Here is a 22,922-nt window from a genome sequence, read left to right as displayed (position 1 = left end):
GGTATCACGTGGGCCCAACGGGTTGGTTTCATTCGCTTTCGGTCCAGTGTGATAAAATAGAACAATTCAATATGGCTTCTCATGGATGATTCTTTCTTTTCAACTGGAATCTATTTAAACAATATAAACTGTAAATCAGCTTATTATGTCCAACCCTTCGGTCCGTTCCACTAGGCTTAATGCCAGGAAGCGCCGAAAGAAGGCTAAATCGAAGCCAGTGCAACGGAAACGACGAAGTGCTGGTACGTAATGTTTGCTGTCTGAAAGTCATTGTCACAGTCTCGCATTTCTGAGTGTCTCCATGGACTTGTAGGCAGACGCCTTTATTGATGTTAGCTGTGTGATTTTCCGCAACATTTGATGCACCCAGTTTCATTCTAGCCCTACATGATTGATATGAGATGCCTCGAATGGAAATTTATCGTATTACTTTGTATCACGAATTTAGCAGCATGTACACAAACGTTTTTACTCTGAAAGATCAACCTTTTGACCCCATGAATCCATTTGTGCACAGATTTATTACTTCTACCCTCTTGGTTGTATAGCATAGTTTAAATTTTGAATGTGTATATCACACACGATTAGGTTGAAGGTACATTTTCCTGCAATAAAGATAATCTATTTTGAAGAAAGAGCCTCACTTTGCAAATTATATGCAACCAAACCCATACCATGTATGCTAGATTTCTGATAGTCATGATGTTATACTATAAAACATCACCTTTACATGGCATTTGATGATGAGGAAAGAGGGAGAGAGTGCTACGGATAATTCATGAGAAACCTCAATATTGATTATTACAACTAGTAGTATCATGCATGGGGTATCCATGATCTCATCATTGTCTCTGCTGAGTTGGCAAATAGTTATGTGAGGGATTTCTTATTTATTACCAATTTGCAGACACAGACATTCTGGAAGAAGCTCAGGAGATTCAAGCTGGACCAAGTGGAAGTAACAGCAATGGTGGCAAATACAACTTACGTCGAAGACGAGCTACTGATTTACAAACAAAGGAAGAAAAGAAGGAAACTAAGCCAGTTGTTCCAGTTAAACGAAGACGGAAATTAGCAGCTGTAAATCCTGCACTTGTTCCCACTGGTAAGTATTATTTATGATTTATCATGACTGTCATCATGGGGAGTTTGCTTGGATTTAACTGGATGTTGTTGCCAATTATTTTGTCGATGGATTCACCTTATCTGATTTTGTTTACCAATACAGTCTAAACCAGTCCAGGTCAATATGTTATGGACGGTAATGCTTTGCAAGTTTGTGATATTCGAAATTAGTATTTCATCCCATGCCTCTATTACATGGGTTGGGAGTGGCCAGGAATAAATTATGATGCAAACGTGCCCCTCAAGTAAACAAAATTGTTTTGAAGTCTCCTAATCTGAGACCAGGAAAATTTAGGAAAGACTACTGATATTTCCTCATTTACTCCCAGTTGTTGCCAAGATGTCAGCTGTGTTTAGTATCAGATTTTCTTTGCAAATATTTGCTGACATCACAATACTCTAGTACTTGAAGGCATTTTTCAGGTAACTAGTCACATACTATGAATATGCTTCCTTAATACATTTCATTTGCTGACACCAAGTGCAATATGTGTTGACATCTATATCAAACTAAAACATTTGGTGCAAGAAGAAAAGACTTGCTAGTACATTGTTTCCATATTCAACTAGGACAGCCAAGAGTTTGACACAGTTCACCTCACTGCACAGATCTGTATAAAACTGCAATAGAGTTCTTAATTACTTAATGCTGAACAGGAATAATTTTTTATGGATAGACAACGTCTATATTGCAATGGTTGCGACACTTTGATGTAGATACTAACATTGTGATCAAGCAAGTGACCAGCTTCTAAACGTGACTCAAAGCAGTTTCTTAATGCTAGTTAGTTTGTCTGTGAACCTTGGGCATCATATCATGTTCAGGCATGGTTTTAAGCATTTGTATGCAACAATTTACACTTATTAATTTCCGTGGTCCCTAAGAGGGCGGGGCGGTGGGGTAGTTTTGTGGTTAAACTTAAGACCTGGTTTCGATTCCCCACATGGGTATTAGGGTACAATGTGTGAAGCCCATTTCAGGTATCCCTGGACACGATATTGCTGGAATATTGCTAATAGCAGCATAAAACTAGACGCCATCACCCTAAGGGGGCTGCCAGGTTAAAACCAGTTTTCATGAACCAGTGCTTGTTGCGTGACACAACATAATGAGGCATGTGGTAAAGGCCAGATGACATGTTTGATAGTGGATACCGTTAGGATGTGGGACATTGTTCAGAATCATGAATCACTGATGGACAGCATCGTGGTGTAGTGGTTAGAGCGTCCGCCCGGAGAGCGGAAGGTCGCGGGTTCGATCCCCGACCGCGTCATACCAAAAGACGTTAAAATATGGTACTTGTTGGTCCCTGCCTGGTGCTTGGCATTAACGGGTACAACAAGGACTGGTTGGCTCGAAGTCGGTATAATGTGTCTGAGTGGGGTATTCATGCTTCACTGCAGCATTGGCTAGCACTATAAAACCAGCTTCAGTCTGGACTAGTACAAGCAGCCGCACATACACATACACACGCATGCACGTCGTCATATGAGTGAAATACTCTCAAGCACGACGTTAAACCCAATTTCACTTCACCTCACCTGAATCACTGATGTGTCAGGTCCAGACTTGGGTTATTTACAGGCTACAGCCATAGGTTGCAGTGTTGATGGTTAGAATCAGTCAGAAGAAACAGTTGACAGAAATGAACTGGATGGTCAGGCTCTGTGACTTTGTGTGTCAATGTGCCCAAGTGGTTCATGCAGTCAGCCACTGGTTCACCTGACCCAGATTCAATTTCTGACTGTCCAGTGAGAGATTGCTGGAAATATCTGTTACTCTTACATTAGGCTGAAAATAGAAAATGTTCCTTATCATTATACTACTTTTGATCTAGTAAGTGCTCTAGTCATGTGTCACGCCGAAGACCCGGGCTCGAATCCCCACATGGGTACAATGTGTGAAGCCCATTTCTGGTGTCCCCCGCCGTGATGTAGCTGGAATATTGCTAAAAGCTGCGTAAAACCAAACTCAGTCAGTCAGTCAGTCTAGTCATGTATGGGTTATTTTTACAAAAAACATGTGCATACTCTGTCTCGTGTGATCCATGTGGTTTGCCTTTACATGTATACCATTTACATCTGGGGATTCCCTGAATTTCTAAATGATTGTTACTAATGTTAGGGTTATGGCAAGGCATCCTTGATGTTAATGCCTCATATCAAACACTAACAAATGATCATGATAATTCATCATTCAGGACTGCAGTGATGCATCATGTGAGCAGACATCTTAATTGCTTATTTCTTGTATTTAGCACAAACTTTCATCTGCACATGAGCTTAATTTGAATGGACAGCCATATATGGCTTTGTACCATAGGAATCAGACTCAAAATCAAGCTCAGGTGGTGATTATGTCTGAAGTATTATCACAACAGAACATAGATATACTGCATTGAGTATTGGGGAATGTTGGAAGATATAAGGTTGTGGTACATTCTAAACATGAATGATGACATTTGTACAGGTGATTGTAATGATTATGTGATGATTATGTTACAGTATTGCTAATGTAGTTGATTATTAATCGTAATCCTTGTGTGCACCAGGTGGTGTGGGAGCCAAATACCTCCAGGAGGACTTGCCTGATGAAGTGTTACTGAAGATATTCTCCTACCTGCTAGAGCTGGACCTCTGTGTGGCGGCACAGGTGTGTCGTCGCTTCAGGGACATTGCCAATGATCTGGAACTTTGGTGAGTATCTTGGGATACAATAATGTTGGTGTTCTAACTACACTGCAAGGTAAACTATTCTTATCCATAAGGGACCTGACTCATGAAGATCCAGGTTAGAATTGGTTTTCAGCAACCCATGCTTGTCATAAGAGGCGACTCACAGGATCAGGTGGTCAGGCTCGCTGATTTGGTTGACCACATGTCATTGTGTCCCATTTGCGTAGATCGATGCTTGAGCTGTTGATCACTGGATTGTCTGTTCAGGCTCAATTCTTTACAGACCGCCGATATATAGGTGGAATACTGCTGAGTGTGGCATTAAACAACAAACCAACCAACGCATCAGGGACCCCTGATCATGTTCATGGAAATGACATTATTTTCTCTAAATAACTTAACTTTCAATGGTGCTATTTTGCTTTTGTTTGTTGTATAACCTACATGGTGATATGGAATTTAGATGTTGCAAAAGTCTAGATTCTGATTCCAAATAAATAACTGCAACTTAATATATACTGAGTGAAATGAATAAGGGGAACGCATGTGTATATAGAAAAAAAATGTTTTATTGACTGGACTTTGTGAGAGCAATGTTAAAAGGTCACGCACACTGCAATTGAAATGTCAGTATCTGGTGTGCCCCCCATGCCTCCGGATCACTGCTTGGCATCAACATGGGACACTTTCGGTCAAATTCCGGATTACAGCCTGGGGAATAGCCTGCCACTCCTTTTGGAGAGCTTGGAACATGGCGTCCCTCGTCTGTGACTGTACAGCGCAGGATCTGACACGACGTCCAAGAAGGTCCCAAAGGTGTTCAATTGGGTTTCGATCTGGACTTTTCGATGGCCATGGTAGAACTCGGATGTTGTTTTGCGCCAGAAAATCCTTGCATATGCGAGCAGTATGTGGACGGGCATTGTCGTGCTGGAAGTAAAAATTCCCACCTGTTCTTCGCTGGAAGGGAACAACTACTGGCTGCAGCACTTCATCTCTGTTATCCTTCCATCTAATCACACTAGATCAGTTCTCCGATCGTAGGTGATCCCACCCCACATCATTACTGATCAGGCGCCATATCGATCATGCTGTTTTACAGTACATGGGTGATGACGTTCATGGATACGTCCCCACACACAGATACGACCATCTGCAAAGTCCTAATTGAAGCGTGACTTATCGCTAAACATGGTATAGCACCAATGTCACCAATGTCGATGCTGCCTAGCCTAATCTCTTCTGTGTTCTGCAGAAAGCTGAATTCCCACAACTGGGTGACCTGATTTTAAACTGGCTGATTTGAGTCGATTTCTAACTGTACGTTTGCTTATTCGTAACTGTGTTATTGCTCTGAACTCAGTGTTTATATTCGAAGCTGATTTGAACCGGTCTCGCAAGGAAATCAACAGTATATGACGATCTTCATGTGCTGACGGTTTTTTTATTGGGACCACGACCAATCGTCTTATCTTAACGTCAGCCTGTCTGGTGGTATAAGTTCCACAGTCATGATATCACACTGTTTGACTTGTTAAAGTCTCTTCCTGTCTAACAAATTGATGTCCCACCGTTTATGCTCCTGATTGCCTGCCATTTCTCATTTTCAGAAAGGTATCGGCGGGCATGATTTCAAGGTTTTGAGTGTCTTGAGCATTCGTGGCTCTGTAGTGTTAAAAATTGTCCCCACGCTTTTATAGTCCTCATGCTTAATCTGCACGTGAAAAATGATCGCTGAGGATGAGTTTGAGGGCAATATTTTCAGTCAGTTATGGTTAAATTGTTCCTTAAACATTTGGAACAACACCGCCTTTTCACCTTAACAAGTAAGCGTTCCCTTATTCGTTTCCCTCAGTATATATTCCATATCCATCCATCCTTTCAGTTGCAGTATGGATGTCTGTCATCAAATTGTTCATGTTCAAAAACTTTACAGGGATCGGTTTTGCTATATTCAGACTGTACCAGTGCATGTAACTTTTATTGTGTGGTTGCACCAAGTGCAGGAAACATTGCCAAAAGTGCATAGTAGCAGTTTCATTACTGTAAATTTAAGTATTAAATAAGTCTTCTATTGTCTGTACCAGATGAATCAATTACCAGAACTAAAAAATGTAAACAAGACTGCTTTCATGCTCATTGCAAAGTTCACACAATGTACACATTCTTGGGATATTTCATGTAAGGTCAGATATCATTGTGTAATACATCACGTCCAATGGTGAACAAGTTGATTTTGCCAAACGGAAAAGAAATGATATTTTTTAATGAAAATGTCAGTTAAAAAGCAAAAAATCTTTCAAAACATCCCTTCAGACATCAAGCAATGTTTCCTATTCTGTAGTTAGCAACGTTGGTTCTGAAAATAGTCTGCAGTCAGTGACAGCGATGGGACTGCTTATAACATGGTGCAGCCAATATTTTAATGGTGCAACCTGATTAATTCACTTGGCCACACATGTTGCAGGTCGTGAAAATAATTGAAATCATACCCTACTTTATAATTTTCTTACATAGCAGCTGTAATGTTTCAAATTCCACAAAGATAAGCCAAAACTCCACTTGGCTCATTAGGTATTTGCATAATATATCCCATGGATTTATCCAAGTTTCCCAACCCATTGTCCTTGGTATACAAATTGAAAAATCTTCATATCTCTCAAAATAGGATTCCTATTTCTGTGTATCTGAGGAATCAAATGTTTAATTCCAACTGGCAATAATGGCTTCTTAGCAAGTCTGTGTGAATCCCTCAGTTTGCCTTTCCAACACATTCTGCCATTGGAATTGTTCAACAAAGTGCTAGGCCTTCTAACTGACATGCTGGATTCTGTGTTGCCATCAGTGTTATGGGGGTACAATTGAAAACATTCACATGCTTGTATTTTGTTTCACAGAAACATATGTTTCAGTCCACCTGGTGGCATCAGATAATCTAACTTATCAGCTGCCGACATCACCTTTGCTGTTACTTTATGCTGAGTGTCTCTTTCAGGAAAAACTTATACCAAGATGTCTTTGAGTATGATAATCCCTTGCTCAACCCTGAACCTAGAGTCTTCAAGTTCATTAACCCAACTGATTCCGAGTTTGAAAACTCCTGGAGAGAAAGCTTTAAACAACTGGTCAGTATTCATCAATTGCTAATGCTGTACATATAACCTGCCAGTTTACTGTTGCTGTATACTCACATGTAGATATTATGTTGATGGACTGCTAGGAGGTATTATTTTACTTTAGAAGAGTTAGACTGGAAACCTGTATTCAGTTTGTTTCCTCTTTTGATTACTGGTGTTGGGAATTGATTAATATCTCATAATTGATGATCGATCCATTACAACCGATCAATCATCGAAAGTAATTGGTTAGCGTCATTTATCAAATGTTCCTGTTATCTTTGTTTATGAAAAATAAAATAAAGAAAAACACAACGTAGTTCTTTGTGTTTTTTCTGCTAATTGCACAAAATGCATTTGCAAATTTAGCTTATTTAAAGGATGATTAATATGTTAGGAACATAGATTTCTTGGAGTCTTTAAGATGAATTCAATCATGACTTGGAATGAGCTTGTAGTGCTTAAGAAATAATTTTTGTAAATTTAATGGCACAGATAAAACCAACCTTGTGAAAAATATTGTCGACGCAAACAAGCGTTCCAAGATTGTTTGTGTTGGATTATGAGAAAATATGTTCGGTTTGGTTGTTTAGTCACTGCGACCAATCCTTGATTATTTCAAGCAATCGGACCACCACTATTGATTCCTAGTTTTTGTTTTCACCTGGATTTGATAATGTATTTTGCTTTCACAGTATCGTGGCTTCCATGTACGACCTGGTTATGCGTCACTCTACAACCCACGGGGGGGAAACGGTTAAAAGGAAGAAATCTCATGGTTGGTACACCTGGTATAAAACAATTGATGAGAAATGTAACATTGGCATTTTATTATCTGCTGCTGTATCTTAATCTGTCCTTGATTGTGATGACAGGATGGTGGATTTATGTTAAAAAGTTATGAAGTGTTATATTGGGAAATATTTATGCATAATATGTTATGTGTCTTTGGAATGTTGTGTTCACACTGCTGAAAGGATGTTGTATTGTTCTTCTGTTTCAGTGTTTTGAATGTATAGAGCAGGCATACAGTTACGTGGACACAGAGGAGGTGGAGAACCCTCTCATCTTCGTTCACTCCGGTCTGTATCAGGGGGAGTTCCTCCTCATCGATATCTCAGTGTCAATCATTGGAGCCGCTCCGGGGAACGTTATGGATCATGTGATAATCGAGCGGGAGAGTGAATCAACTGTAATGTTTGTTGATGGTGCTAAGGGAGCGTATCTGGGATACCTCACATTGAAGGTTAGTGTCAGTCTAGAGATTATGAAATTCTGTGTTACAGGTTAGGTGAGAAAGTCGAGGTGCCCCTGTCATGATCCTTCTGTTTACCATACATGATTTAATGGGGTATCTAGATACTGTAAAGACTTCACTTTACACTGCTGTTGTTATGTATGATTTGTATTTAAATCCTCCAGAGCCTTCTTGACAAAATTGTGTTTGTGTTAAATTTCAGCAGTGTTAGTGCTGACATGACTTGCAGAATATGGTTGTAATGGAGTTACAAACTTGGAAAGAGATTGATTAACAGAAAACAGGCTTTATTTTGGAACACAAAGAAAACAAAACATGAAGCTACATATTGGCAAATTCTGTAGTTCCTAGCTGTAATCATTGATGTGACTTTAAGGTCTGGATTAATGATGTTCAACTGCGGTTAGTATAGGAAGTATTTATTGCTGTTGCTATGTTCTGAACCTCCTCTACAGGCTTTTCACAGCACAAAGATGATGAGAGGAAATTTTTGTTCAAGGGGAGGTAATTTGGATTATCTCCCTTAGAAGTACCAAAACGTGCCTCCTGAAAAAAATTCCAGACTGTGTGGTGAATGCAAATTTCCCATTTGTAATTTATGTGAGGTTATTTATTCAGATTGTTTATCAGCGGTAGATTTAACTGTACCCAATTATTGACTTCCAGTTCACACCTGACATCACCTCATCAGTACCCCACCACCGGCATTACTCACTGGAGATAGCTGAGAATTGTACACCCACGGTCGACCACTGTCGCATCAAGAGCACATCTGTTGGTAAGGGATTGGTCTTTATACAATTTTGTCAAAAGTGCCAACTTCAAGATGTTGAAAGCATGTTTTTTGTTTGATAAAATAAACAGGTTGTGAGGATAATGTGGTGTTGTTACTTTCAGTGGGAGCTGCAGTTTGTGTGTCTGGCTCTGGGTCAGACCCAACAATCAAACACTGTTTAATCAAGGACTGTGAGAATGTTGGCCTCTACATCACGGACTATGCCCAGGTGAGTGCATCGTTATGAGTGAACCACAACTTGTTTGTGGCAGACAGATAGTGTGAGTGGTTACAGTGTGTGATCTGAATGATAGTGCCTTTGTCATGCCTTTACAGCATTGCTCTGACCTATATTTACAGGATGCTCAGACAAAACATTTTGTGACAGTGCATGGATAAATAGGACATGTTGCAACACAACACATTGCAAACAGTGGAAAGTGTGGAGCAATTTGAGAGCCTGTCAAATATTGTATGAAGCAAAAATGAAACTGTTCAGCGAGAATAAATGGCACATTCCCATTTGATGCCGCACTTGACGATATTCTTTCTATGATGGAGGTCTGTAAATTATCAAGTTTTGACCAGATAAACCTGTAATAGATATTGTGAGACATGATTCACAAATTAAGCCTCTTCTTATGACCAGCAGAATATCTTGTCACCTATACTCACCCAAAATCTCCACTATACTTTCATGTACACTGATGTTTCAGTGGCCCAGTAAATGCATTGCTACGAATGTGTAAGAAAATATCTGTAGATTGTTGTGACTTTTGTCAAACGGTGTTTACAAGCCAGTTAATAGAAACCCATGACCTTTTGCAGGGTGTTTATGAGGACAATGAAATCAGTGGGAATGCTCTGGCTGGTATCTGGGTCAAGAACCATTCCAACCCCATCATGCGCAGAAACCACATACATCATGGGCGGGATGTCGGAGTCTTTACCTTCGATAATGGCTTGGTAAGTACTAGTAAATGACTCTCTCTCAGTCAAGGGTCTTTTTGTCAAGATAAATATTTCTTTTTGGCATATGAATTTGAAGACATTAGGTGACAGCCAACTTTTGTTAAAGTTTCATTTGAACAGTTGTGGGAGATAATGGGTAGATTTTTAGAATATTCTCAAACCAGGTTTCTCATCTTGCATTTGTTCAGTGTTGGAAGCACAGTATGTAGTCTCACTCACTCACTATGGACTTTCTGTACAGGGCTACTTTGATTCCTGTGATATCCACAACAACCGCATTGCTGGCTTTGAGGTGAAGGCAGGGGCCAACCCCACTGTTGTACGCTGTGAGATCCATCATGGCCAGACTGGGGGCATCTACGTACATGAGAATGGCAGGGGGCAGTTCATAGAGAACAAAATACACTCAAACAATTTTGCTGGAGTGTGGATCACATCCAACAGTGATCCTACAATAAGGTAAGGCTTTCAGGGGGGTGACAGGTCTAGTAGGACATATGTTGTCTGTATAATGGTAAATGTGGTGGTAACAGAACTTTTCATGGAGTGCCATCCTTCCATGTTTATATTCTATATTATACTTCTCTGAATCATATAGACAAACTTTATGGATAAGAACTTTCTTATTTCATGAGTGCAACATTTCTATATAGATTCTTGGACCGTTGTCAAGAAACAAGAAACAAATATCTGTATCGAAACGTCACACTCACGAAATAAAGAAGTTGTTATCCATAAAGTTTGTCTATATTGTACTTGCCAACTTCTAAAATGCCACTCACAGAACTCTCTGAATCTAAAGAAAAAGCAAGCTAGAAACAGTTCTGAGATAATCGTAATGGTCAATTTGTTTTTAATGACGGCCATATTGTTAGTGGTATTTGTAGCTGTTGTTCCCCATTCAGTCAGGTACATGGATGAAATTAGGTGTGTTTCTACTGTGCAGTGTTAACTGTTGAGGGTTATGTTCTACCCATATGTGTGTCAGTGTTGGTAATGTTAGAAAATGTCCTAAGGTCTGTACAGTATTTCATTAACAGAAGAATAAATGTTTTGGGGGTCGGGGATATTGCTATATGATATCGCTACTTGGACTAGTTATCTTTCTATGTCAATTTCCATCCCTACGATATATGTGATGAATGGTGTAAAATCTGGATCACTTAAGACTGTCTTCTCACTGTGTCACATCAGGCTGTATTTGGAGCCTAATAAGAACTTTCTATCAAGCTGCAACTTTTTATTAAAAGCACTTTTTACACAAAGCTAGTCTGTGGTAGGTGAGCTACAGAGCTTATTGTGTTATTCAAGTTTTTCATGTTGTGTTTATTCCGTTAATGAAGATTTGCTATAAAAGTCTCTTTCTTTTTTCAGAAAAAATGAAATCTACAATGGGCATCAGGGTGGTGTGTACATATTTGGGGATGGACGAGGGCTTATAGAACACAACAATATTTATGGTAAGTTGACTGCAATTTAACATGCACTTGAAAAAGAAATAACCAGGAAGTAATGTGTTGCTGTTTGTTTTAACGATGTAAATGATCAAATACTTTGTTTTAGGCAATGCTCTGGCTGGTATCCAGATTCGAACTAACAGCAACCCAATTGTAAGACACAACAAGATTCACCATGGCCAACATGGTGGAATATATGTGGTAAGTCTTCTGCTTTTGGGTAGAACAGGGAATAGAAAGATGATTTCAGTGTCAGTGTCCCTGTTTCACAAAGATATATTAGCTTGAACTTTGGCAAGGTCGTCTCTATTTCAAGACTTAGCAAGATACTCAGGACAATATATAAGACTTACAACATGTTGAAAAAATGTTGAAGTAAAGAACAGTTTACTGCAGTATATTTGTGTTGTGACTACTTTTTAAAACAAATTGTTCAATGCAATATCATTGTTCAAAATTAAGAGGAATCCTTGATGTTTTCTGCCACAGTAACTTTTAACATTATTAATGAGGACCCTTCGGCACTTTTCCATATTATTTAACATTGCTTGTTTATCCATTTGCTGATTGTTGACTTGTTGTATTATCAGCATGAGAAAGGTCAAGGTCTGATCGAGGAGAATGAGGTGTATGCCAACACTTTGGCTGGTGTGTGGATTACAACAGGTAGTACGCCTGTGCTGCGTCGAAACAGAATACACAGTGGCAAACAGGTGCGCTATTAATATCTTTAATGATTGGGACAGGCAACATTTTCTTGTGGACTCCACATTTACCTTTCGATGGCATTTAAATGGATTAGTGAAAATAATTGGTTTTCAACATTGTGTCCCAAACCCACTATGGCATTTTGAGACATCTTGCATTATTAGTGGAGTGTTGGTATGTTACCCTAACCTCTGTTGTAGATATTGACATTAAACCCCCCCATCTTATCACTGTCTGTTCCAGGTTGGAGTGTACTTCTATGACAATGGCCATGGTGTGTTAGAGGACAATGATATCTTCAACCATTTGTATTCTGGAGTACAGATAAGGTTTGTTCTTGGCTGTACATTGAATCAGTCACTTTTACTCGGTCATTACCCATGAGGATTTTTGTCCAAACAGGCAGACCTGTGAAGATCTGGATTAGAATTGATCTTCAGTAATCCATGCTTGTCTTAAGAGTCGCTGACTTAGTTGACACGTCATCGTATCCCAATTGTGTTGATCTATGCTCATGCTGTTAATCACTGGATTGTCTGGTCCAGACTCGATTATTTACAGACCGCCACCATATAGCTGGAATTTTGTTGAGTACAGCATAAAACTAAACTCACTCACCCAAAATGGACAGTGTTTGTCCTATCATGGACGGCATGAACATGTCTAGTTGACATATTCTGGATTAGTTGATTTTGGCTTTACGAGAAATTTTGTTAAGTACTGAACAAGTGATTGAATTTTCACATCATTGTACTAGTGCTGGTATTGGCTTACAACCTGGGATACGATACATCACGATACTAAAATTGTAGTCACATGACGATATATTGCCAAAGTATTGTGCACTTGAGCTGCGATACGCTACAAATCCCGATACAAGGGTGGCAATACAATACTAAAATCTTTAATTCTAACACCAACTATGAAACACCTTAAGATCAAACAAAACCATTTTAAAGTATTTTGTCAATGTTCATTCGGAAATGAGATAATTAACTTTATACACGGACTTTGTGAATGTAAATAAAATGCGAGCGCTATGTTTGACACAGAATTTCCAAGAAACTTTTGAAGGGAAAATAAGTATGCATACATTTTAATCATCAAACAAAAGTAAGTCTTGCTTGACAGATATCACGATTCGGCAATCAAAGTTAAACATCGATGTATCATGGCCCATTTGAAGTATCATATCGGGATATACGACAATGTAAAACTTTGTATCGATTCACAGTATCGGCGGCCCATGCATCGATGCATATCGATGAATAGTCACATCACTACATTGTACATGTGTTGTGTTTGATATTTTTATTCTTGCGTACATGTTTTTGTGAATTAACTTTCTAGAACTGGGAGTAACCCATTGATCCGCCACAACAAGATCTGGGGAGGCCAGAATGGTGGTATCTTGGTGTACAACAGCGGGCTGGGAATGATAGAGAACAACGAGATCTTTGACAATGCCATGGCAGGTATTTGGATAAAGACTGACAGCAACCCAGTGCTACGTCACAACAAGATACATGATGGCCGAGATGGTGGGATCTGTATCTTTAATGGCGGGAAAGGTAACCACACTGTTTCCTCAGAATCTTAAGTTTATGGGTATTCTGAGCATTGGTGCTTACGTCTTCAGTATTTTGTTTGCCTGGTCAATTTTTTCTTATTTGTAGGCCTCTGTCAGCTGTTGAATTTAACACATTGAACTGTTGCATAAAACAACACTAACTCATATTCTTTGATAAAGGTAGTAGCTTTGAGTAGCAGTCACTTGATGACCCAACCTCAAACCTGTATTTTGGTGCATTGTGTCAAATTTGGGTATCCCCTTTTATGAAGTTCCCATAAATATGACATTCAAACCATTGCTTTAAACAGCATCCCAGTTATATCCACTTACTGTCAGAGGGAAGTCTGAAGTGAATGTTTTCCACTTAGCTGAAACAAGTGAGCATGGGTATGACAAGATTGTATCAATAACTGAGGCAAACTGAGCATCAAACCCTCAGACACAGGGTGCTTACATGCCAAAGGGAGGCAACTCTGCACAGCAAATTGTGGGGCCTTAGACAACTGGCAACCTGTGCCCCCTCGATTGTGGAACCATAATGAATAACAACCTTTCTATTGGCAGGCATTTTAGAAGAGAATGACATCTTCCGCAACGCCCAGGCTGGTGTCCTCATCAGTACACAGAGCCATCCTATCTTGCGAAGGAATCGTATCTTTGACGGGCAGGCAGCTGGTGTGGAGATAACAAACAATGCCACAGCCACATTGGAAGAGAACAAGATCTTTAACAATAAATTTGGAGGCCTGTGTCTTGCCAGTGGTGTCAATCCCAAACTGAAAGGTAAAGAAGTCAGTGATTGATATATTAGTTACAAGTTACAGTGATACAGCTTGGCACAAGCCTGATAGCAACAGTCTCACATGAAGTGTATTTGCCACATAACTTCTAGGTTGATTTCGGACCGCTTCCATCGTGTAGTGGTTAGAGTGTCCGCCCGGAGTGCGGAAGGTTGCGGGTTCGATCCCCGACCGCATCATACCAAAAGACGTTAAAATATGGTACTTGTTGGTCCCTGCCTGGCGCTCGGCATTAATGGGTACAACAAGGACTGGTCGGCTCGGAGTCAGTATACTGTGTCTGAGTGGGGTATTCATGCTTCACTGCGGCATGGTATCTCAGTGGGCTAGCACTATAAAACCAGCTTAAGTCTGGGCTAGTAAAAGCAGCCGCACATACACATACACACACATGCACGTCGTCATATGAGCAAAATATTCTCAAGCTCGACGTTAAACCCAATTTCACCTCACCTCACCTAGGTTGATTTCTGTTCAATCCTTATAAATGGCCCTTAAGAACATAGATTTCCATGAAAGTCTGAAAACTAATTTACAGCAGTGCAGGAGTGAACGTATGATTGTCATGTAAATGCCAAGTGGCCTTTTTCTAATTGTTTTATTGACAAGAATTTCAGGTTTTCCAGGTGTATCCTTATATGTTCACTGCTGTTTGGTTACCATGGTAAATGTTACAGGTTAAGTGTCCTTTCCTAACTTGTGTCAATTTGAAGGTTAATGTTAATGCTTACAGCAGCCAAACCCAAATACTGTGCTTTTACTACTGTGGTTAATGGGCTTAGTGGTAAATGTAGGATCACTGTGCTGGAATCTTTCCAAATATATTTCAATTGAGAAGAAGCAAATGTCAGTGGCATATAAATCTGGTCTCCAGCAATCTATATCTGACTGAATGGGTGAGGTGAGGTGAAATTGGGTTTAACGTCCGTCGTGCCGGAGAATATTTCGCTCATATGACGACGTGCATGCGTGTGTATGTGTATGTGTATTCAGCTGGTTTTATAGTGCTAGCTCACTGAGATACCATGCTGCAGTGAAGCATGAATACCCCTCTCAGACACATTATACTGACTCCAAGCCGACCAGTCCTTGTTGTACCCATTAATGCCGAGCGCCAGGCAGGGACCAACAAGTTCCATATTTTAACGTCTTTTGGTATGAAGTGGTCGGGGGTCGAACCCGCGACCTTCCCCTCTCCGGGCGGACGCTCTAACCACTACACACGGAGGCGGTCTGATTGAATGGGATGGATGATTATGTGTTATGTTGCATATTAGGTGAATCACTGGTTTGTCTGGTCCTCCACTTTTATTTACATGCTGCTGTTATATTTCTGGAAATTTTTCTCACTTTGACATTAATCACAAAAATCAGTATATTTGTGTTTAAGCTGTGGGGATGTGTCAGTCAGTTATATTGAATGAGATAAGTACTCGAGGGTAGATGGTGTGAAGTTTCTTCATCTGTGGCATGTGCTTCAGACAACAACATCAGCGGCAACCACAACATGGTGGAGAAAGCTGTGGGTGCTGGCCAGTGTCTCTACAAGATCTCCAGCTATACAAGCTTTCCCATGCATGACTTCTACAGGTAAAATTTTACTGCTTCCAACTTTCTCTCTTCACTGATCTGTATTAATCAGTATTGAGTTGGTATTACAACCACTTTTGTTTTCTTCTGTAACAGCTGACCACAGTTAAAAGAAAACCTTCTAATTGTTTTTTGTGTTGTGAGAACAAATTTCACAGTCACAATGTCAATTCAGACCTTCATAATCTGATGTTTGTCTTCGAGTGGACTAAGACTTGAAGTTTTAGAATCTAATTACTTTTTGTCAACATTGATGAAAGGGTTAGTCGCTAGTGAGGTCGATCTTTCATGGAATATTTGCCTTGTGTTGCAGATGTCGGACATGTAACACAACAGAGAGGAATGCTATCTGTGTGAACTGTATCAAAACCTGCCATGCTGGTCATGAAGTAGAGTTTATACGACACGACCGCTTTTTCTGTGACTGTGGAGCAGGAACCCTGAATAACCAGTGTCAGCTTCAGGGGGAGCCCACGCAGGACACAGACACTCTCTATGACTCGGCTGCACCCATGGAGTCACACACACTGCGAGTCAATTGATGTGGGTCCCCTGCTGGGCTGGTTGTCACTTTCCTGCCACTGTGTGGCGGACTGGGTCCCATTCTTAGGGAGTCGTATCCAGGGTAGTTCCTTGTAAGCTTGGAAGTCTTCACAAGGATTGTTGTCAAGATGATACCATGCCTTGAAGAGGTGTGTTCCTTGCCCTAATCGGCCTTCTGAAGGTTTTGTGGGCATTACAGTGCAGGAGCACGGTATGTGACGACATTGTTGAGGCAGCCGGTGTCTCACAGAGAACATTGTGAGGTGATCCTTGGTATGGCTAATGGAAGAGAGGGCATCTACTCTGTCCTAGCTAGAAGCTCAACATCTCTGACTATGCAGTCAGATGTATCATTATATGAACCTACGCCTATATTCATGGCCTTTTTTATGATGTCCAAAACATATGCATCAAAATCTGCAACCAAAGACTTGTTTTGTATATATATCTACAATATTTATGCTTGAATGTGCTGTTTTATGTTAACGAATGACTGTACATACTGATCTGTAGAGTTTTGTTGTCCCTCTGTTGTGATGATACCAAGTCTGTTAAACATGACCGTTACCTCAGTTCTTCCACACAATTCAGGCCAGTCGGGGTAGGGTAGGAGGGAGGAGGGAGCACAAAAGGAACAGTGTCGAGGCCAGGAGGCGAGATGATACAATGGGGATCTCAGATTGGGGGAGGGAGTATGAAGAGATGGCGTTGGGTGGGGTGGGTGCTGGTTGTTGGTCTAAGATTTTGAGCAAGTAGGTTCGATTCCAAGTGAAAGAAGTTGGGGGTAGGGGGAGCCATAGGGTCAGTACAAGAAGAGTGTTTGGAATTAGGGTGAGGGGGAGCAGAAGCGATCTGTGGGCATTGGGTTATGGGTATTTACATCGTGCCAAACAGGCATGCTATATTTACATGTTATACTCTGTTAGTTTTGCAGTTTTATATGCACAGTTCTGAGGTCTGTTGGATGGGTTCACCGCCTTAATGTGTAGCAATGTTGATTCAGTGTTCATTTGGGAAGCAATTCACACCTCATATGAAGAATGAAAGATAATTCGTTTGAATGAGTGGTGATACGTATGATTATCATTTAGACATGGTTACTATGGTAATGATGTGCATATCAGTATACTCACGCACCGCACTGCCGTAAGCACAGACAAATCGCTTCGCCAAAGAGGACAAGGAAATCAAATTCACCGAAACTCCCTATCATTAGCCATATGATGGATCAGCTCTTCACAAACACAATGTCCAAACTTGGTGTCAAGATGGTCCTAACACCACAGGGACACTTCACATTGGATAGAGAGGGTGTGAAAAGGGCCGACACCAGTGTGCATCATCAAGAGGGTAGACGGAATAGTGCTATGACAGAGAAAGGACAAGGTTAAAACAGTGAGGTGCATCAGTGTTCAGAACCTTTCTACATTACAGATGGACTATTTTAGATTCATGAAGGAAAGTAGGGATGTATTCTGTCAAAGGTTCTGCTGGCAGTTACAGACTTTGGACTGGTGGGCTTAATTTTACAATGTTTGCCAGAAAGTTTGAGAAGTGCCCACTGGAATGTAGAGATGTGTTTGTGTGTGCAGGCTACAAGAGGTCATGTCTACATGCATGTCAGTGAATGGTAGACGCCATGTGGTCTGACTTTTTCTCTCAAGACGATGGTGTGTCTGAGTGATTACAGTCATGTCTACATAGGTGCAAGTTGACGCAGATGTTGGACACCATCTGGTCTGTTGTCAAGGTGATGGATACAGTGTAGTGTTTGCAGGCTACTAGAGTCGCATCTCCATGCATGAGATACTGATGTCATGTGCATGATTGATGTTGTATATCTGGCTGTCATGTGTCTGATGTCTGATATTTCATGTTGGACCGATGTCACATGTGTGATCTGACTGTTATGTTTGTTATTGATGTCACAGGTAGCATGACATGTAGCATGCTTTACTGACGACACGTCTGAAAACTGATGACATCATACATGTCCGATCTGACAGACTGATAACATGTCTGGTGTCTGGTGACATGTGTCTGACTACTGACACGTCTGACTGCCCCATGTGTGATGGTTGATGTCACTCTGTAGCTTGTCAATGGAACTTGATCTGAGGTTCAGTACAGTGTTCAGATTGCTTAGATCTCGACTGGTTCGTTCTTTTCAGAAACAGAATATTATCACTCTTTTAAATTCAGCTCAACAGTATTTCATTTGTGTTCATCCAAATATATGAAGCGAATGTTCTTCATTAGTCCAGTGCATTTGGTGTTACAGAGTACATGGTTATTATGTCCAGTTTGTCAATAGGTGTACTACAGTCATATTCCTAGACCAATTTTTGTGGTGTGTTAGGTAATGGAGCCAATCTATAATGAATTGCATCTATTGCTTTCTCCAAATATCCACAACCAAAGAATACTTTGAAGTCTTCCATAATTCCTATCAAATGTATGTGTTCAGCAGTGTTTGCTTGACTTGGGCCCATTGATTTGGGCCATGTTTCTTTAGGTCACTTTAATTTGGGCCATGCAAGCTTGTGTCTGAGAACCTGATTTGGAACGTGTGTTTGGGCCATATGTACCACGTTGAGAAGGTCCTCATGGTGTCTGTATGAATCCCAATGTTGTACACCGTTTCTATCGAGCAGCATGGTTGATGTGATTGTGCCCCTTGGTTAGGTCACAGTTATTGCCTGTTTCAACATGTCGTATAAATATTTTCTGATCAGCCGGTCTGAAAACTTTGTATCAGGGTACTGTTCGTCCTGCATGGAAGCAATGCTGTCGATGATTGCTTTGAATCTGTATTTAGATATTTGGAAACTTATACCAGTGTACAGCCGTACTGGTCTGCTGGGCATACACATTTTTATCAATGTTTCAAAACATATGTATATAGATATATATATTATAAATGTAAATCAATATCATTATTATTTTTGGTGAAATTATATAAAGTTAGTGATATATAAGTAGTTGATTTGTGAATTACTTTTCCACAAAACTATTTCTTCATAAACATCTAACTCTTTTGAGCACTTGCTATATCACGGTGTAACCTGTTTGAAATCTATGTTTTTGCTAATGCTCTCTTGTTGGTACTACTGTTGAAGGAACGTGTGCAGTGTCTGCTGATCGCCATTGTAGGTCATAAGTATCATCTATCATCACCTTTTGTATCCTGTACAAACCTCGTGTATATATGAATGTACAAAAGAGCTCGGGCCAAGTATTTATACGTAGCTTTCTGCTGTTAACCACTAGGCAGGTTACTGGCCATGTATGTGCATCACGTTCACACAGCAGAAACAATTATGCATGCTTGTTTCTACTATAACTGATGAAATTGCTATGGACAGAATGAAACTTAATGTGGAGCTGACCCAGACTGAAAGGACAAAATTCAAGTATAAATTGAAAAAGATTCTCTCTCCAAAGAATAAGAGGATGTTGAGTTTATGAGAACTGTACTGTTTGTTCTGTTGTATTATTTATAAGTTGCATAGAAATATAATGATATTTCATTGCAATTATACCAATCTTTATCCTTTTCGTATAGTGTATCCTTTTTTATCATTATTTGTGGATCATTATCACTTTTGGTTCATCAAGTGTTTGGAACATTTCTAGGGTCACCAGCATGTAGTTTTGTTCTGACCATGACATGATGTTTCTAAAGGTTATTGGCTGCATGAACTATTGTGTTTTCATTTGTGTGTGTGTATGTGTGTGTGAGAGAGAGAGACTGTTACCTCGTGGTTGTGAGCTGTGCAGAGCAATGTTACCCGTTGTTAGGTAGTTGATGTCTGTCGTTACCACTTGTCCATAAATCACATTTTGTCAAAATACACACATTATCATTTATCATGTTTTATTTCATACCGAGGATGGAAGTGAGATTTTTGCCAAGAATGGGGATGTTTATATTTATTAATTTATTAAAAGTGACCATTGTATTCATCGAGTTTAGTACTTGCTGGGAACATGTGGAATTCATGAGAATATAAATCTTGGTCCTAATTATTCTTTTGATGAGGTTCCTTAGTTTTACAAAGATACTTCAAGGTTCACATGGATTTTACTTCAAAATGATGTAATGGTTGGACAAGACTGCCCTGAGGTTGGCAAAGACGTCACTGATATCCCTAGGTTGTATGATGTAAGGGGCTGGGAGATTGTTTTCTGTGATAACTAGATTGTTGTTGCCTAGGATGGCAGACATTTGTTGTTCAGTCAATGCCATGGTAACAGGGCAATTTTTTTTTTTTTTTCATGTGTGCAAGTCTCATTTACCAGTTTCCTTTTAGACAATTCTTAAGTCAAAGAATCTGTAAGTGTTACATTTCTATGTTATATGTTTGCATGGATTATTTACACAAAGATACTTACACAAGAGGTGTGGTTTCCTCCAAAAATCGTCAAAATTTGTGATATTTTTCCCCTAGTACATTTATACTTTTCACAAAACTAAGGTGTTGCATTCATGTCAAAAGCGGTATTACATATTTTATACACTGTAGACGTTTCATCTGCAAGTCCATTAGCTGCTTTATCATCACACAATCTCAGCAGCTCAGTCTGTTTTGCTTTATGTCAGGCTTCGGAGTGGATGGCAGCACAAAAGGTTATCAAAGTTCGGTTCTCTTCATTACAGGAAGAGAAATATGTGTTGTATCTTTAGTGGAGTACATAGATCTCTCTGTTCTAGTTATCCTGTTTTTTTTAGCTCAGGACTCGCTGACCTACATTATCACTGTTGAAAATATTAAATTCTTATGCAATATAAAGTCATGAATATTTGAGTTATCACTACGTAGTTGTACTACATATTTTCAATAACTGGGGAAGGTTGTTTCAACTGGCTCTATTAATAAGCTTACAGTTAAGGTTTATATATATTTGCTTTGTTAGTTATATTGTTATGAAGCCAGGTCAGAAATTGTATAGCTATCAGGTTACATTGCCTGTCTGAAGAGTCTATAGATTTTAGAATCAATTAATTTTACCTTCCCAGTTATGTTGGCCCTCCCTGTGTCTCACCTTCACCCACATGTTCATGAAGTCACTGTTTTAAACATTTTTCAGGTTTGGTTGTTGTACATGTTGAACTTATTTTGTTCTGCACTGCCGATGTTTGTTTTGTGTCTGGCGTTAGTGATGGACGCTCGTCATGTTGAGAACATATCCCTACTTTAAGAGGAAGACTGTACAACTGCGGCGGTTCTCCCTGTCAGAGTGGTGTCTTGTTTATACGTCCGTCAATTAGGAGAGTGTGTGCAGCGTACACCGATATAGATGCAGTGTTTGTCAGATAATCTGTCCATGTCATCTTATTACTTCTCTACAATTGTGCATTTAACCTTCATTATAGTCATAGCTGCTTGCTTGGGACCGAGTGATATGTAGATTAGGAACCTGTTTCAACAATTTTGGAGATTTGTATACGATTTCATCAGGTGTTAAGAACACCAGTCATGACTTTAATACCAAACATAACCTGCAGTGAAAATATATTTCATTTGATAATCAACATTTAAGATGGTTCTGAATTATTAAGAGCATAAATCTGAAAAACTCTCCTGTGTTTCATCATCAGTACGAGTCCCATATTTCAGTCTTTTCACAAATACCTCAACTATTGCCCAGAGTTTTCTCCTGGTTAGTTCTCTGCTTTGATCTGTGTTAATTCTGACTCTGTGTGAACAGAGTTGTCCCTTCCTGGTAGGGATGGGGTTGTACACGTGATTACCGTCTGAATGGGTATGTTACTGTCAGTGTTATATGTATGTCAAACGTTGTCTGGGCAAGGTGTGTTGCTGCTGGTCGTACAGTCCTCATGTGCAGTACTGCAGCATTGTTGAAAATGTCTACAATAAATGCATTTATGAACATAAAACAGGATGCTTGCTTGTTTGTCTGTATTGAATCAACAACGCCTTCAACATTAAACTTGTATCAAATTTCAGAATAGGATCATGATGTTTAGATTTGTCAGCTCAGTTTGCGAGTTACAGAAAAGTTTCCCAGTATCACTTCATCCCACATCATGCTGTTGAAACACTGTTCAAAGGACCATTAAACAAAATAATCTAACTGATCTTGAACTCATGAAATAACTGACACTTGGCTCAGAAATCAGTGCTCGTAGATGTTTTAATCCGTGTGAGTAGAAATGCAACTGATGCGTGACTGGAAAATGACACCCATCCCCCCACTCAGTCTGGATTCCATGAGTGTTGGATATTTGTATATCAGTATAACAATGAATTTAAAATGTCAGGATAACAATAGCAATTAAGAAAATACTGTTTATTACACATGTC

General features: G+C 39.8%; 1 protein-coding gene across 1 annotated transcript; it reads left to right on the top strand.

Moving 5' to 3' along the window:
• Positions 1-46: 46 nt before the first annotated feature.
• Positions 47-22,495, top strand: LOC124285944 (F-box only protein 11-like). Its single transcript, XM_046722233.1, is given in 19 exon segments — positions 47-242; positions 908-1,105; positions 3,678-3,822; positions 6,797-6,926; positions 7,613-7,663; positions 7,666-7,695; positions 7,921-8,163; positions 8,842-8,953; positions 9,073-9,179; positions 9,779-9,916; positions 10,164-10,381; positions 11,297-11,382; positions 11,486-11,580; positions 11,970-12,092; positions 12,331-12,416; positions 13,438-13,658; positions 14,225-14,443; positions 15,942-16,050; positions 16,364-22,495. Coding segments are annotated over 19 exon segments (2,637 nt in total). The 5' UTR covers positions 47-145; the 3' UTR covers positions 16,593-22,495.
• Positions 22,496-22,922: the final 427 nt, after the last annotated feature.

Source organism: Haliotis rubra, unplaced genomic scaffold, assembly GCF_003918875.1.
Source record: "Haliotis rubra isolate DU_JTF1 unplaced genomic scaffold, ASM391887v1 Scf371, whole genome shotgun sequence".
Lineage (NCBI taxonomy): Eukaryota > Metazoa > Mollusca > Gastropoda > Lepetellida > Haliotidae > Haliotis > Haliotis rubra.
Note: the sequence above shows the minus strand (reverse complement) of the source record. Positions and strands in the feature narration are given on the sequence as shown.